This window comes from Nuphar pumila, chromosome 2 (genome assembly GCF_984573655.1).
Source record: "Nuphar pumila chromosome 2, dmNupPumi1.hap1.1, whole genome shotgun sequence".
NCBI classification, from domain to species: Eukaryota; Viridiplantae; Streptophyta; class Magnoliopsida; order Nymphaeales; family Nymphaeaceae; genus Nuphar; species Nuphar pumila.
In genome coordinates, this window is record NC_143250.1 from 146,234,404 (window position 1) to 146,249,983 (window position 15,580).

Sequence of the window (15,580 nt, forward strand, 5' to 3'; positions counted from 1 at the left end):
GGTTGGCGGGTTGGCAGACGGGTTGGCGGGTTGACCCACCCGCCTAACCCGTTTATTAAACGGGTCAGCCGGGTTGGCATACCCCCAACCCGAACCCGACCTGTTTAATAAACGGGTTACGCGGGTCGACCCGTTTATTAAACGGGTTGGCTTAAGCCCAACCCGAACCCTCCTAAGAGGCGGGTTAGCGGGTCGGGTTGGCGGGTCGTGTCAGGTTTTGCCACCCCTAAACCGGACTCGTGGCTGGCCCTAATAACACAAAAGGGTACCCCCTTCTTAAAAGGGCTGAACACTTTATAACTGTTTGCCCCGAACACATAACCATGCCTCCATGGAAAAGATGGAGGGTGGTCAGGTGGAGTTGGGATCCGAAGAGCGCCCAAATGCCTGGCTGTGTGACACTAGCCAATCACATCACAGCATTCACGGGGCCCACAGAAACAGATTGCAAGATCTCGAAAAGATCAGGTGCCATATGATTGCACAGATATTTGTGCATTAAGAACCTGATCACCCTCTATCTTGAGAGGACAGGGCCTGTCAGTTGTGGGGGCCAAGACCTCATGGATGGCGATCAGGTGCTTAATGCACAAATTTTGTGCCATGTAGATCCCCTCTTTGTGAGGCTGGATGAGGTGAAACCACATTGCACAAAGTGCAGTCGTGAGAAAATTGGTGGTGGTCAGGTGCAGCGGCACATGCACTTTGTGCAATGTGATTGCACCTGATCTAAATCCCCTTCGGTCAGGTGCAGCAGCGCATTAAACATGTGCAATGTGATTGCACCTAATCCAGCATCGTCCACGAGAGTGCGAGCAGCATCAGCCCACTTCATATTGATTGATTTATTTGTTTAATTTTTGAAAGGACAAGAAAGATCAATCCTCAGATTGGCTATATATAGGTTAGAGTCAGATTCGTTTATGAGTTCATGTTTGAATGCCAGATGAAGGATGCATGGCATCCGGTGCCGATCATATATGTCGAGCACTATTGCATGGATAAACATGTCAACACACGTTGCGCATCTCCCTCATACGTATATAGACAGTTGAAGAAGCAACAAATTGGTATTGAGTACAACTATTTTCCATGAAAAGTTTACATAAAAATAAGATTAAACACTCTTATGAATGCAATCCTAGCTATTTAAGCAACACGATGATCTCAAAAACCCATGTTACAAACTAAAACTTTTATCAGTTTCGACGCAACGTTAGTCTCAAATATGTTGCAGATGAGTAGCCCAGGAAGAGAAAAAAGAGTGCAAAAATTTTACCTTTTCAGGGCAATCAATCAAATATACGCATGCAATCATTTCTTTCTAGGAAGAAAAAAGGCCTTGTCCATGCTTAGCTATTTGCGTTTTGAAGGATTTGTATCTGCTGTCTCAACTTCTAAGATTCTTGTTGATAATACTAAGAGACAGAAGACATGTAACATACAAGAAATTAATATTGGGCAAGAAAAAATTCACTAAATAGATGAAACAATTGGGGTTTTATAGGCGCATCAACCAAAGGAGGCATCTGGTTAGGTGATCGGGTCCGAGTACTTTACAAAGTACTCGGTCCACACAAAATATCGCTGCTGTGTGCAGCAATTTTCGGTGTAGCGATTTTGTGTTTTGTGTGGCCCGAGTATTTTGTAAAGTACTAGGGCTGGATCACTGGATCCTTATGTATTTATATTCCGGTCTTGGGGTTCTGAAAGTACTTACGTGAGCGTTGAGCTCTGAAACTGAGTTCGCATTTGAGCTGTCAGCCCGTGCCTTGTTGTACCTGTCTTTCGTGGATTTAATGCTGCATGCAATACATTCATAAGATGAAGAGAGGAGTAAGTGCTTTATTCGAGAATGCAAAATATTGCCCATAAGGCTCATTAAGGATGAAAACTTTATTTTTTGTAATGAATTAAAGATGAAGACATCGTGAAATAAGACATCATGATATTTATGATTCATTTACTTGTTTTTTTTAGAGAGAATTTCATTTACCTGTTAAGATTTGGGCAATTCGTATAGGCAGGTACTATCGACCATTCCTTAATCTAAGTCTCTCTCTCTCTCTCTCTAACATCCATCTATTATGAGCTGCTAAATGCTGTGGACGATCGACTAGTCCTAATAAACTTCTTTGGTTTTATCTAAAAAGATCAAGTGTCCATTGGTGTTGGTGTTGCCTAGCAGCAAGTCCATCTCAATTGAGGTTCCTTTCTATCTGTATGTAACAAGTATATTGGTGTGTATGCTTATATTTGATAACATTAATAGTACCATAAATTCAACTATAAAGTCATAGTTATATAAGTGTCATTTGCTTGATCAAACCTTGTAGATATACTTATCATGGCCTTGTCTACAAGAAAACAAACTTTGAATCAAATTGTTTGAACGCAAAACCCTTTTTTATTTTGAGGTCTTGGCAGTGGCGTAGCTAAGATTCATGTGAGGGGGGGGGGGGGGGGACAGGGGTGTAGGAAAAAAAAACTGGTTTGGTAGTCGGGGGTTTGGGGGCAGCGCCCCCGAAAAAAAATTTTGAGATAAAATAAAAAATGGCTACAATTATTAATAAAAATCTATTTCATATGGACAAATCAAACTATTTGCTGCAGTCGGGTCTGGGCTAGGACTGGGCTAAAAAAATGGATAAAAATCTATTTCATATGGAATCAGGGCTGGGCTAGGACTGGGCTTTTAAAAAAAAAAAAAAATTAACTGTTTCACCCCCCCCCAGCTCCGCCTATGGCAAGGGGTGGGCCACGGGCTTACACCGTCTGGAATAGCCACCCTAAGTATGGTAGGCATAGCCAGCGCGACTAGCTCTCTGATCCTGGGGGTGATTTCCTCACTCATGAAAAAAATCACAAAATTGATTGTGAATCATCAAATTCATCAATCTAGAGAGAGAGAGAGAGAGAGACCTTCATCAATGGGTGTTTGAGATTTGCACACAACACGTGAGCTTCGGTTCCTGCTGATGCTTGGAACAGCCAAGCGAGCTGAAGAAAACGAAGGGGAGGATAACAACCTCAGCCCTCTGCATGTCGGCAAGTTGAGGTGGTTCTCTTTGGCAGAGAATTGGAAGGAAGAACACATGATGGCGCTACTCTTAAAACACACCTCCATAACTGCAAATCTTTTCTCTCCTTTCTCTCTTTCTGGCTTAATTAATCAATTATGAGTTGGAGGAAGAGGTTATCTTGTTCTCATTCTGTGATTCTTTTTTGTTTGGGAATATCATGATGATTGGTGTTCTTATGGTTGAGGCTGGTGAGATTGTGAGGTGCGTGTGTTTTCATGCATCGAGTGGATGAGATGAACCCAAGCATATGTACAAAAATACAGACCATGCATTATCCAACATGGTGGAGAACTTGAACCATATGGCCTTTTTTTAGTGCAAATGATTTTGAAGGCCTATCAACATCACCTTTCAGGGCAAAGTATCCTGGCCACACAAATATTAGCCTATTCTTGGTGCAATTTGGGACCCTGGTTTTTGAATTTCTCGGAAACTTGTATAAATATCAAAATTTCTAATCAAACACATGTTTTTTTACTAAATAAACAAAGGAAACTGCATCTATCATGTCCAATTCAATGAACTGCTATACAATGGTGAAAAGTGTTACTCCAACCTAGTGAAAACAGGATTTCAGAAAAGAGAATTCAAACCTAGAGGCACGTTCTTAAGATCGCTATCTTTAGAACTTCAATCGCCCCACTCCGGAAATTCCGAAGATGCGAAAAAGGGTTTTGTTACGACTGAGTTCCCAGAATACAACTAGGCTTGAACCTCAAGAGAGTCACTGCTTCGCAAGAACAGATGACCTCTCTCACACATGAACTCTGCAAGCCAAACCGAGAAGAAAGAAAGGAGAAAACTTGAGAGTCAGAAATTCTGATTCCAAAAGACGAAAATAGAAGATATTTATAACTTTTTAGAGAGGCCAAAACGTTTTGCGATAAATGAGATTAAAGGCCATAAATCTGACAGTTTGAAAATAGGATGAAAGGTACCTGAACGGTCACCCACCTTTGATTGTCAATCAAAGGCCTCCAAAACCGTCCAGCAGTCACAAAGCGCCTTAAACTCAATATAAATGCTATTAAAACCTTTCAAACGGCCAGATGCAAAGTGCGCCATCAAAACGCCACATTGTGCCTCAATCGCCCTTGTACACGCACGCACGCGCGCGTGTGCGCGAACGACGCGTCCGTTGCTGCACGATGCGCAACGCAGCAACGTCCGCAATCCACCTAAATACTCAAGGCTTACCAAAGTAAAGAATATATTACAAACTCTCTATTTAAATCTCTTGAAAAACTTTTCTCTTTTAGATATGAGACTAAACTTTTCAAAACACTTTTGGTAGTAACCATTAATAATTTAAAACTTTCCTAACAAAAAGATAAATGAAGCTTTACTAGACAGTATGGTACTAAGGATTTGGGGGTTGTGTCTAAGTCGGTGCGTGCATGTCACGTCATTAATTTGTAGAGAGAAATCCACCCTGATTTACTCGAGAGAAACTAAGGTTCCACTCAGTCTAATAATCTTGGTGAGAAACTTTGGAATGATGCATATCTTGAATAATGCAATGAGGTTGAAGTACATTAGAGCAGACGAACTAACAGAGAACAAAAGACCGATCATCTTTAGGATACAGCCTGGCAGCTGTGGGATGGTGGATGATCAGGTGCAGTACGTAGCACACTTTTAAATCACATTGCACCTGAGCTGCCTACATAAGGACGGCAGATCAAATGCAATCACATTGTACACTTTGAGTGTACAGCTGCACCAGATTGCCCTCCATCTGCTGTTGGGCCCCACAACTGACACGCTGTCAGTCAAAGATGGCGGGTGACCAGGTACAGCGGCACATTCAAAGTGTTCAATGTGATTGTACCTGGTTCGCCTTCAAGAGGACTAAAAACTTCACTTTTTTATACTATTCTTCACACACTCAAAACTACATGACCCATAAATGTATATAGTGGTGGGGAACTTTCTACTCACTTTTCATGTGTTAATAATACCTTTTGGGATCCCTTTCATGGGTCACACTTCTAACTACAAAATTCTAACTTAATACCAACTAATAACATGCAATACTACAATCACTACTTGCATGACTCAACTCTTATCTCATAAACTCCATGTACACTCTTCATAAACCACAATGACTTTACATTTGACACATGGACCACTACCTGGCCCACTACATTCACAATTACCCACTACATGCATGCCATAAAAAGCATCATAAGACTCCACTTAAGCCATTATGTGCATGGGTAACTTGCATAACTTAGTCTTCCACATATTAACTTTGTTTTTTCATGCTTATGCCGAGTCACTCCTTTCAAGGCTCGGTTGAACTTAGTTCCTGGGTCTATAACCTAGTTCTAGTAGTTTTGGACATGAACCAACCATAATTCTGGCCAACTCCAATATGTTTAAACCCATTTCCTGCCCCAAACCCAAATCCTGTCCAGGTTATGTTCCAAAACCAGGTGAAAGCGTTTTGACCTAGTTCTATGTCAATCTTGACTCTCCTAAACCAATATTTAAACCATATCTACTTCAGACTTCCCTTGAGTACTGGACTCATATCAAGCCAGACACCACCCTAAGCACTTCAAGACCCATCCAAACCTATCCAATTACTTAAACAACCCTTCAAGTACCCATTCAACCAAGTGTGGATATGATTACTTATAATTGAAACCAAGAGCATTGGATCTTTTTAGCTTGGCCCATATACTGCAAGCAGATCCATTTGGAACTGTTTTACGCCAGCCACGTAGAAGTAGTTGGGCCATATGCTTTCCGTATTTAGATTGCCTACACAATAGATCCTACCACCATAAGCTCCTCTAGACTTGTGCCTAATAAATCCACATTAGCTGGAGACTACATTAGGTCTATGGTTCTCAAGAGTTGAATGGAATTCAAAGAAGCAAAAGCGATGTGGACTCCGAGGGCCAAGTCTTTTCCAACCCCCAGATAATGCAGAAGAGGAGCATCATGCAATTCGAGTTCGAGTTCAAGGGATCCATTTGGATCTAGTTTTTACTCTAGGTTTTTATTTTGGATATTATTAGATTTAGATCTTCATTAAGTAATAATCTATCTCAAATCCAATTTAGAATTAAATATATTTTGATCCAACGATACTTTCATATGGATCCTTCAAGTTTTGGTGTCTATCCTACTTGCAGATCCATTTGTCATTCTATTGGATCAACCACCAACTTATCAGGCAACTACTTACATGTTGCTTGGGTATTTCTTGGATTGGATCCCGCCATTGTTAGCAGACCTGTTTTTGCAAAATGCGGTAACGGATCGATGTTTTCTATGGGTGGAGAAAAATTGAAAGAAACGCAAGCGTGATGCAAGAGCAAGAGCATGATTCTACTGAGTCCATAAGGCTCATTTAGATCTATTTTAATTCTTTATGGTCTTTTATAATTATATAGCTTGAATCTTAGTTTAAGATCATCTTTTGGATCTTATTTGAAATGGGATCTATCTTAGATTTGCAGTAGGATTAGGGTTCCCAAGGCTTCTCTTTGATTGCTATAAATATTCCTTTTAGAGAGGAGAGAGGGAGCGAGATGAATGATTATTGATGGTTTTAGTTAATTTTCTTCTAATTTTTTATTATTTTTCCTATTTTCCATAGCCTCTTAGTTTTGTGATTGCACTAGGATATCAATTTTGCGGGGTTCAGGAGTGATTTCCTACATGGCTTTGTTTTGATCATCAATTTATGTCAATGTAATGTAACTGCAGTCAAAAAGATCAGAATGGCAGAAAGATCTTATATATACTAGCATCAGCAATGTTCAAAGTGAAAACTGAACCTTTTTAATGTGAGCCAATGTTGAAACTTGAAAGTGAAAACTGAAACCTATTAATGTTGAGGAACCGACAGAGTGAATGGAAGTATTAGCCTGCAGAACAGGCCGAGACTTGGAAAAAAAATGCCACATTTACTGTAACTTATGTCACATGGATACTGCTGTGGATAAGGGAATACGGCCATCTTTATAAACTTTTTTAATATAACTAATATATAAGACGATACAGAACATGAGTCAAGATGGAGTACATGTGTAACATATATTGTAACCATTTTGAATTTAGAAACAGCAACACAATATGTAAACATTATTTGGTGGTTTTCTTTTTCTCACTTTTCATTAAAAGAATACATTTCAGGAAAATCCAGTGGAATCAGTCTCTCTCTCTCTCTCTCTCTCTATATATATATATATATATATATATATATATATATATATATATATATATATATATATATATATATATATATATATATATATATATATATAGAACTACAAACAAATAAAATGATAAAATAAAATAAAAAAGGCAAAAAGTAAGCAGAAAAAAAAACTATTCTTCATTTTGCAACAAAAATCCCAGAATCAATCTGGCACAACAAATCCCTTACGAGGTCTTGCTAACAGTTGAAGTGATCTCTTCAGATGCTGTATCAACCTGGAGTTGAGAAGTTCCTCCTGAGGCGTTTTCTTCAACTATTGCAATTGGAGCACTCTGAGGTTCTGTTGGTATTGATGCCTCAACAATTTGTGGTTGTTTAAATTTGCTGACGTAGTAACTCAGAGATGGTCCTGAGTAACCAGTGGTTTGAATATCAGGGGTGCTCTTCCCAACCTGTAAAAGTATTGACGAAGCTGCAGCTACGGAGATTAATGCCAATCCTGCCGCAATGGCTGCTGTGTTCTCTGATCCATCAGCTGAACTTCCTGCACTTCCTGAGCTGATCACACTCTCAGCAATATAGACTGCAGGCTGTATCAAAATAAACACTAAAATATTTTACAAAATTTATACACATCATTATGTATCTAATAGCAGCTATCTCTAACATATATAAACCATATGAAATTTGATCCAACCCATTGGATTTGAAAATTATGGTCTAAAACTGCATTGACATAGCCATCTACATTTTTTATCGACATCTTCACATAACACAACTAGGATAGGAAGCAGGCCAGCCAGCTTACACTGGATCTTTCTTGCTGAATATATGACAAAGGATCACAGTCCTAGCCATATTATTTAAGCAATTAACAAGTGACAATATGGTAGTCAAGAAGCATGATCATTTTCCTTGCTCAAACTTGGCAGTTGTTAGATCTAGAAACTAAAATTTGCATACCTTGAATTAAAGCCCTCAAACCAAGTAGGCCAGGATCAGATCAAGCACAAAAGTGTAAACATGTTACACTGCAACTTGCGCAACCTAGTACATTGAAACTAGATGACCTAGATGCATTGACAAAACCAATAGAGAAGCTATACTGCTATTTCCTCAGCTTAATTCAACAAGACAACATGATCTCTTTTTTGCACTGGATCTATTCAAATTATGCATGAGGAAAGCTTTTGTGCTTATGCATATGTTTGTGTGTTCATGGAGAAAACGTGAAATGGTTTCTAGCAAGCTGGTAAGGACGTCATCTACTGGCCAATTTAAGAGGTCCCTTCTTCCGAAATTGCACCATTTGCAACCTCAACAACGTAATACATAACTTAAGGCAATGTTTTGTTAAAATGTAAACATGTAATATATATTATATATATATATAATAATAAAATAATAATATAATATATATTTATATTTTTTATTTTCTTTTATTTCTTTTCTTTTTCGTTTTCCTTTTTGTAGTTCGCTTTGAACTACATAGCCAAGATCTAATTAGATCTTGACTACACATGTAGTCGTTGGACCTAGTCCAACGGCTAGAAATAGAGCCGTTGGACTAGGTCCAACGACTCTTTTGGAAGAGCTCCCACCTCATTTCTCTCTTGTATAAATAAAGGTGATCCCCTCTCATGTAAATTAATGCTTCTTAAGCATCTCTTGTGAAAAAATAAATATTTATTATTTTAGTGTGTTCTTCCATTTTTACCCTTTCATGGGTTGTGCTTGAGGTGTCTCCAATAGACACCCTTTTGAAGGTTTTTCGTGCTTTTGTGGAAGAATACCATTTCATTACATGTTTTAACTCTGATTAATTTGCTCTGAAATAGTTGTGACTTATATATTATAAATTCATAACAAAGGTTAACACTGCTCTGATGTAGTTCTTGCAAATTTTTTATTATGAATTTATACACCGTCTTTGGGAGATGGTGGCATTGCAGTTCTACATGTTTCCAAAACAAATTTGATATAGAACAAGCTTTTTTTCCAGTCTTACCAACCTCAACAGAGTAGATGTTTGTCTGTCCGGCAGTATCCTTCTCAACATAGCCAGTCCAGCCTTTCTTGCGAAGGGGTGGATATGTCCCTACAACCTTGGTCTTCTCGCTAGCTATCCATTCCATGCTCACCTTGCCAACCTACACTTCATAATCAAAGTCTTTCATGGAATCAATTGATAAGAAATCAGCTGATCAGTTAGAGCATATAAAACATGCATGAAGAAAGAGATAAGAACAGTAAATGCAAAAGTGAAGATGAAAAGTTAGTTGCTCATCCAAAAAAAAAGATGAAAAGTTAGGTTATGTCACTATGCTATGATAATTGTTTAAATGGATTCTCAACTCATCAATTAGCATCCCTCTTTTCTTGCACTTGACCAGTTAGAGCATATAAAGCATGCCTGAAGAAAAGAATATGTACTATAATTACAAAAATAAAGATGAAAAGTTTGGTTGTGTCACTAAGCTACTGTAATTGCTTAAAGGGATTCCCAACTGATCACTTAGCACCCTTTTTTCTTGCACTTAAGAACAGATTCCCTTCATTACTTGGAAAACCCAAAACAGGTGTGCTAGTATTCTGAAACAGAAATACAACCATATACTACTGATTGAAGAGTGGTTATTCAGCCAGTGGATTGGGTTCGGTAGACCTACTCTTTTTTCATTAGCAGACAGTTGTTATAGACAGGACTACATGGGTTAGGCTAGAGTTGATAATTTGTGTTCAAGATGCCTGAGTTCTAGCTTTGTTCCAAGAATCTCGAGTTCAGGCATTGACCACGTGACAGATGGCTATAAAATCAAAACCAGTTTTTGATCTGTTTTGGAGATTGTATCCAAACTTAATCTTTTGATGTTAAGTACATGCAACTGCCAAATGAGCAGAAAGTAAATTACCGATCAACACAGAACCAATTACAGAATATTGATTGTCGTTAAGTTGAAACAATGTTTATGTGCATCCAACATGACCAAAACCTTGCTTATATTTCAAACTAAAAATTTGGTATTCTTAATTAAGGTTATGCAGAGGCACAACAGAGCGTAACTTGTACTTTATAGAATTTTCACAATAACTTCAACAATCCAAAAAAAAAAACACAATAAGAACATTCCCAGATTTCCTTAAGCAATGCATAACTGTAACCAATATTTTCCATCAGAATATAAACATTTGACAGGAAGGTCAAGGTGTCATAAAGAACATGATGAGAAGACCACCAAACAGGGGGAATAAAAAGAAGAAGGAAAATCCAAGTATAACTGCGTAGTTAGGATAATACCTTGACCGCAATTAAAAGAAAAGGATAATTAAGACGACTTAAATTTACAAAGTGTATATATAAAAACTACCAAAGAGTACTTATTGCAGCAATGATTATAATATAACATAAGAATTTACTCAAATATAGAAAATAATGTCTAGATGACCACCAAAGAGAAGTACTTACTGCAGTTACAATCATAATCTAACATGGGAAATTGTTAAACTATACAGCAAAATTGATTACCCACAAATGCCAAAATCCTTAAATTTTTTTAAGTAAACAGCTAACAGGGAAAAATGAAAAGGAAAAGCCAAATATTAGGTTCAGAAACACACATAAACTGATAAACAGTATGATCAAAATAAGTACAACCAGGAAAATATAGATTACCAAGATAAATATAAGATTAAATGACACCTACAAACCACATGGGACATTAAAAAACCCATCAAGGTATCTAAATCAAAATCTCTTATTTACCTCTTTCTCTGGTGCACATTCTTCTGTATTGCAATCAGATTCTTGGTCAGAGGTAGCCTTCACATAACAGTAAAAGCCGTTGCCCCTCAGTTTTTGAGCTCTCCTGATGATTCCATAGGAGGGTGGGAATGAGGTGCTTGCAGAAACCATGGTTTGTGAACAAGAAGCCATGGAAACCATGAAAAATTAGAAGCCAAAAGAAAAGAAGAGCAAATTCCTTGTCGCCGTGGTTGGTTCTTATACAAACAGAGGCAAGCAAGGAGAGGAGAGGAGGAGAGAAGCCACGAGTGGTAGTCTTCTTTGAGAATGATGTGGGAACGACCGATGGTCGTGGTCGGATTTGAATGGATCCTGCTCTGCCACGTCTTCGCTGATTTGTGATTGATTTTATGGTGGGCGTTGATCTCACAAAGTCTTTGAGTAACTAAAAATATGGAAATTGTCAACAAGCGGGCATTTGGTCTAGTGGTATGATTCTCGCTTAGGGTGCGAGAGGTCCCGAGTTCAATTCTCGGAATGCCCCTAAAATTTATTTTTTACCCTTTCTAACCAACTTTATCACCAATTTATCTCCGCTTTAATTTGAAAATCAACAAACTTAAATGCTAAAATAGCTCCCTTAGTTGCCAAGTTACCCTTCTACAGTATAGGGTTCCAATTTAACATTGTAGTAGAAGGATTTTAAAACTTTGAAAACAAATACTTTGTGTATCCTACAATCGAGTAACTAGAATATGAGAATTAGAAATATGGGCATTTTCAACGCTTTTTTTGTAAATCCAACCATGTGGATGTGCTTGGCATGGTAAATTTGCTAGGAATCAACCATTGGATCATGTATTTTAGATGAAAAATGTGATTTTTGAATGCTTGAATATTTACGAAGATCATGAGCCATTGATTTTAAAGCCTTAAAAAAATCTCATTTATGCATCAAAATCAGATGATTTAAGAGCAGGTTCTTATAAAACAAGCATATAGATCACATTCATATGGTTAGAATCAAGAGAAAAGAACAAAAAAATCATGAAAATGGCTGATCACACATTAGTTCTCATATTCTAGTGGCTCTTCTCTTATCTTATGCTAAGGTTTGGCATGGTAGGCTATCATGGTTGATTTAAATATGATTTTGAATTCTAAGCAATAGATCTGGATATGGATCCAAAGTTAAGTTAGATCTGAATAAGGGGCCAATGGACTGCATACAGGCTGAAACATGGTTTGTTCAAATCCAGTTCAAATATTAAGTAATGAGTCTGAATCCAAACCCGGATTCTAACACAGATCTGATGAGCTGCAGTAAACAGGGTATTGCTTGATAAATATAAATGGATCAGGTTTGATCTGAATCTAAACGTAAGACCCTCATAAAATTGTTCTGAATCCAATAAAGAACTTTCAACGTCTGAGCCCAAATCCAAATCCAAATCCAATCTGCATGCAGATCTTGTTTTGAGATCTGTGCCAAGAATGTATCCAATTCAAATCAAGGTCCAACTGAATCTGATCCTTCTGCACACTTTGATCCAATGAAGCAGAGTTGAATTTTTATCCGGATTTTATGTGGGTAATAGTGGATTCTATAAAAAAAAATAGTATTACATATCGAACACGTTTCATATTCCAGAACCAATCTGGCAAAAAGTTGATTTCAGTACGATGCCATATTTGTGAAAGATCCAGATAAGTCCGACCCAATAGAATTAATGTGTTTTTTTGGAGAAGTAGCATTAATGTTTCAAATCCTATTTTAAAATCCATATTCAAGAACAAATTGTTAGATTCAAATAAGAGGTGTAAGCCCTCGAAGTTTTACGCTGCCAGGACAGCAACCATAAGTAGGCAGGCAGAGCCAGCACGACTAGGTCTATGATCCTGGGGTGGTTTCTCCGAGTAAAAAATAAAAGAGGTATGATGGAACCGGATCCATTTGCACCCTACTGGTGGTCTGGCAGCCATATCATGCAGACTTTGGTAACGGGGAAATCAATTGATTGTGTTTGTGCTAGGGCATGTTTGTAACACCCTGTGATTCTTAGATTTTCTCAAGATCTTGTGATTGCAAATCTCAATCGCACTATTTTTTCAAGTTTACCGAAACATAAAAAAAAAAGGTGCACATTGTGATTGTGATTCTCACTTCAGAATGCTCATCCCTTGAAACCTGTGATTCTCTGTCACAAGATTGACCTTGTGAGTTGCGACCAACAATCGCAGCTTCTACTTTCTCAGCTGTGATTATTCATTGTGACCAAAGCAAACGTGCCCTAAATATCTAGAAATAACTCATGGTTTACCCGGATATCGTAAGCTAATTCTAGAACGAACTTGCTAATTAGCTAGTGGCTACATCTTTTGCTTTATCATGTACTACGAAGATTGGCATGGATCGGATGAAAATGCCATTTCCACACAATATGAGATTGGGGTGGGCATCGGATTAGCAGGTATGTTAATTTTCGAGATGCTTAGTTTGAGGGGATTCCTACTTGAATCCAAAAAATGTTTGTGATATTTATAATACTATAATTTATTACAATTTTTTTTATATTCAGATGGAGAAAACATCAGAGACCTAGCTGCACTGACTTTGCCTGTCGTACTTACGATCGCTGACCTGACAGAGTAAAAGTCCGTGGACTTACCCCTGGGCTAATTTAAACCATATTTAATGGGGATTCAAATGGGTTGGATTTTAAGTGACGGATCTTGCCGGATGTTCTAAAATGGATTCGTCGTGTAGTTTAAAATGCCAGATAATAAAAAAATAACGGGATTACTTCTATCAACGGGCATTTGGTCTAGTGGTATGATTCTCGCTTTGGGTGCGAGAGGTCCCGAGTTCGATTCTCGGAATGCCCCATCAAATGCTTTTTAAAATTTTTGTTTTTTTTATTATTTTAAGCTCCTTGCCCGTAAGGGCGTCCGACTAGTCATACCATGGTGGATCTTGATCAGTATTCACCAGTAGCAGATACTTGGGAGATCTTTGGATGCAAACCCAGAAATTCTGGTTTTATGTTTTATCAGATTTTACAATTTCTGATTTTTTTAAATTCTGGCAACTGGTCTGTTGCACACCAAAATCTGCAGGAACTATCCAGATTTTAGTTTTTCGCACGTTTGGTTGCCCTCAAAAGCTCTCTCTCTCTCTCTCTCTCTCATCCAAGTTTATAAACTTTATTTGGGTTTTGGATCAATACATGTGAATCCAACTAGTTAAGTGGCATTGCCAAAATGCAACCACAGATCAAGGTTAGCTCTATTGGTGCAAAATCACATCTAGATCCAAACTGAAGATCTGAAGATTTTTCAGTTGAAAGCTTGGGACGTTTTGTACTAATTATTATGCGATCCTCTTCATGAAGCTATGTGATGATACTGGTCCTGACCAACTAGTAAAACCATAAACCCCAAATTTAAAACGTCTTTTGCAATAAAACCTTAAATTCACATAAATCGCAAATTTCCAACACCTTCCAAATCAGAACTATGCATCTGCAACATATATCGACTCCCACTGCTCTAGAACCAATCTTATCACCACCACTCAACAACAACAAAAAGAAAAGAAAAAAAATAAATAAGAAGATAATGAAAACCACATACAATAAACCTAAAACTTGGGCACAAAGCAAACTTCACTATCCAATAAAAGCCCTAATCCCCAATCTCAAACAAGCCTTACCGTGCTACACACAAATTGTGGTGGAAAATAGCCGCAAAGAGCTAAAATAGTGCAAGGTGATGCAATTGCATAGAGATAGGGATGATGAGGGCACACTGCTGGACAAGGAAGGAGCTTGAGTTTTAGGATAAATAATTTGGAAAAAGAAAAAGAATTGCAGAATTACACTAAAAAGAGTTAACATAATTCTGCTCATCTCCATTCACTAACCAAACGTTGTGGATTTTCTTTTCTCCAAAATCTTGTTTATCCAGATAAAGAGATCTATCCAAAACCTATTAGCTAAGAAAGATCTGCAAAATCTAAGAGAATACTTGCATGGGAAAAGAGGTGGTTGTATTAGAAACTTTGGGACTAACAGGAATATGAATCATTTTTCAATGAAAGTTTTTCCTGTGGAACAAGGGGTGGTTCCATTAGAAAGATTTGCAAATTCAAACAGGCAAGTAAATGTTTCCTGTGGAACTTTTCCCCATCTATTTTTGGGGCCAATTGTGACCATGGGAAAGCTGCAAACACAAGATAAATATGAAAGACATTGCTGCAGCGTAGACGGCACCTCAGATAATCATGCGCATTTGAACACAAATGCAGATGCAAATTTCTATAGAAACAAATATCACCTCAAGAACTTGAAGAATCTGCTGATCATTGGGTCAATGCAAAATTTTCCTAATTCTGAATATCATCAACAGGTTTTGTTGGTTCATTCTTTACAATGCGCAGGTGCTCATTCTCCATACATTATCATAAAATTTTCTTTTTGATGAGAAGCAGGCATTATCATAAAATTTTCAGGTACACAACTTCTTTCATAGGGAAAAAAAAAGTGTACAAGTAAATGAACAGATTTTCTCATAATGGTC

At 37.8% G+C, this 15,580-nt stretch overlaps 1 protein-coding gene, 1 long non-coding RNA gene and 2 other non-coding genes across 4 annotated transcripts; 2 read left to right on the forward strand and 2 right to left on the reverse strand.

Moving 5' to 3' along the window:
• Positions 1-1,061: 1,061 nt before the first annotated feature.
• LOC149847520 (uncharacterized) lies at positions 1,062-3,211 on the reverse strand. Its single transcript, XR_016430386.1, has 3 exons — positions 2,923-3,211; positions 1,721-1,802; positions 1,062-1,418 (listed from the first exon to the last, which is right to left on the reverse strand). It is a non-coding gene; the product is annotated as an uncharacterized LOC149847520 (long non-coding RNA).
• Positions 3,212-7,417: 4,206 nt separating this feature from the next.
• Positions 7,418-11,336, reverse strand: LOC149847521 (protein MAINTENANCE OF PSII UNDER HIGH LIGHT 1-like). Its single transcript, XM_089997056.1, has 3 exons — positions 11,024-11,336; positions 9,273-9,410; positions 7,418-7,850 (listed from the first exon to the last, which is right to left on the reverse strand). The coding sequence occupies exons 1-3, from the start codon at positions 11,201-11,203 to the stop codon at positions 7,485-7,487; spliced, it is 684 nt and encodes a 227-aa protein (XP_089853182.1). The 5' UTR covers positions 11,204-11,336; the 3' UTR covers positions 7,418-7,484.
• A 138-nt stretch (positions 11,337-11,474) lies between these two features.
• On the forward strand, positions 11,475-11,546 carry TRNAP-AGG (transfer RNA proline (anticodon AGG)). The gene has a single exon. It is a non-coding gene; the product is annotated as a tRNA-Pro (tRNA).
• A 2,270-nt stretch (positions 11,547-13,816) lies between these two features.
• TRNAP-UGG (transfer RNA proline (anticodon UGG)) lies at positions 13,817-13,888 on the forward strand. The gene has a single exon. It is a non-coding gene; the product is annotated as a tRNA-Pro (tRNA).
• The last annotated feature ends 1,692 nt before the right edge of the window (positions 13,889-15,580 follow it).

Bases quoted from the DNA above. Each gene is read 5' to 3' on its own strand.
- LOC149847521 (XM_089997056.1), bottom strand. From the start codon at position 11,203: ATGGTTTCCATGGCTTCTTGTTCACAAACCATGGTTTCTGCAAGCACC. The intron at 9,411-11,023 runs GTAAATAAGAGA...TATGAAGTGTAG, and splicing joins AATGTGCACCAGAGAAAGAG to GTTGGCAAGGTGAGCATGGA. The intron at 7,851-9,272 runs GTTGGTAAGACT...ATTTTGATACAG, and splicing joins CAAACATCTACTCTGTTGAG to CCTGCAGTCTATATTGCTGA.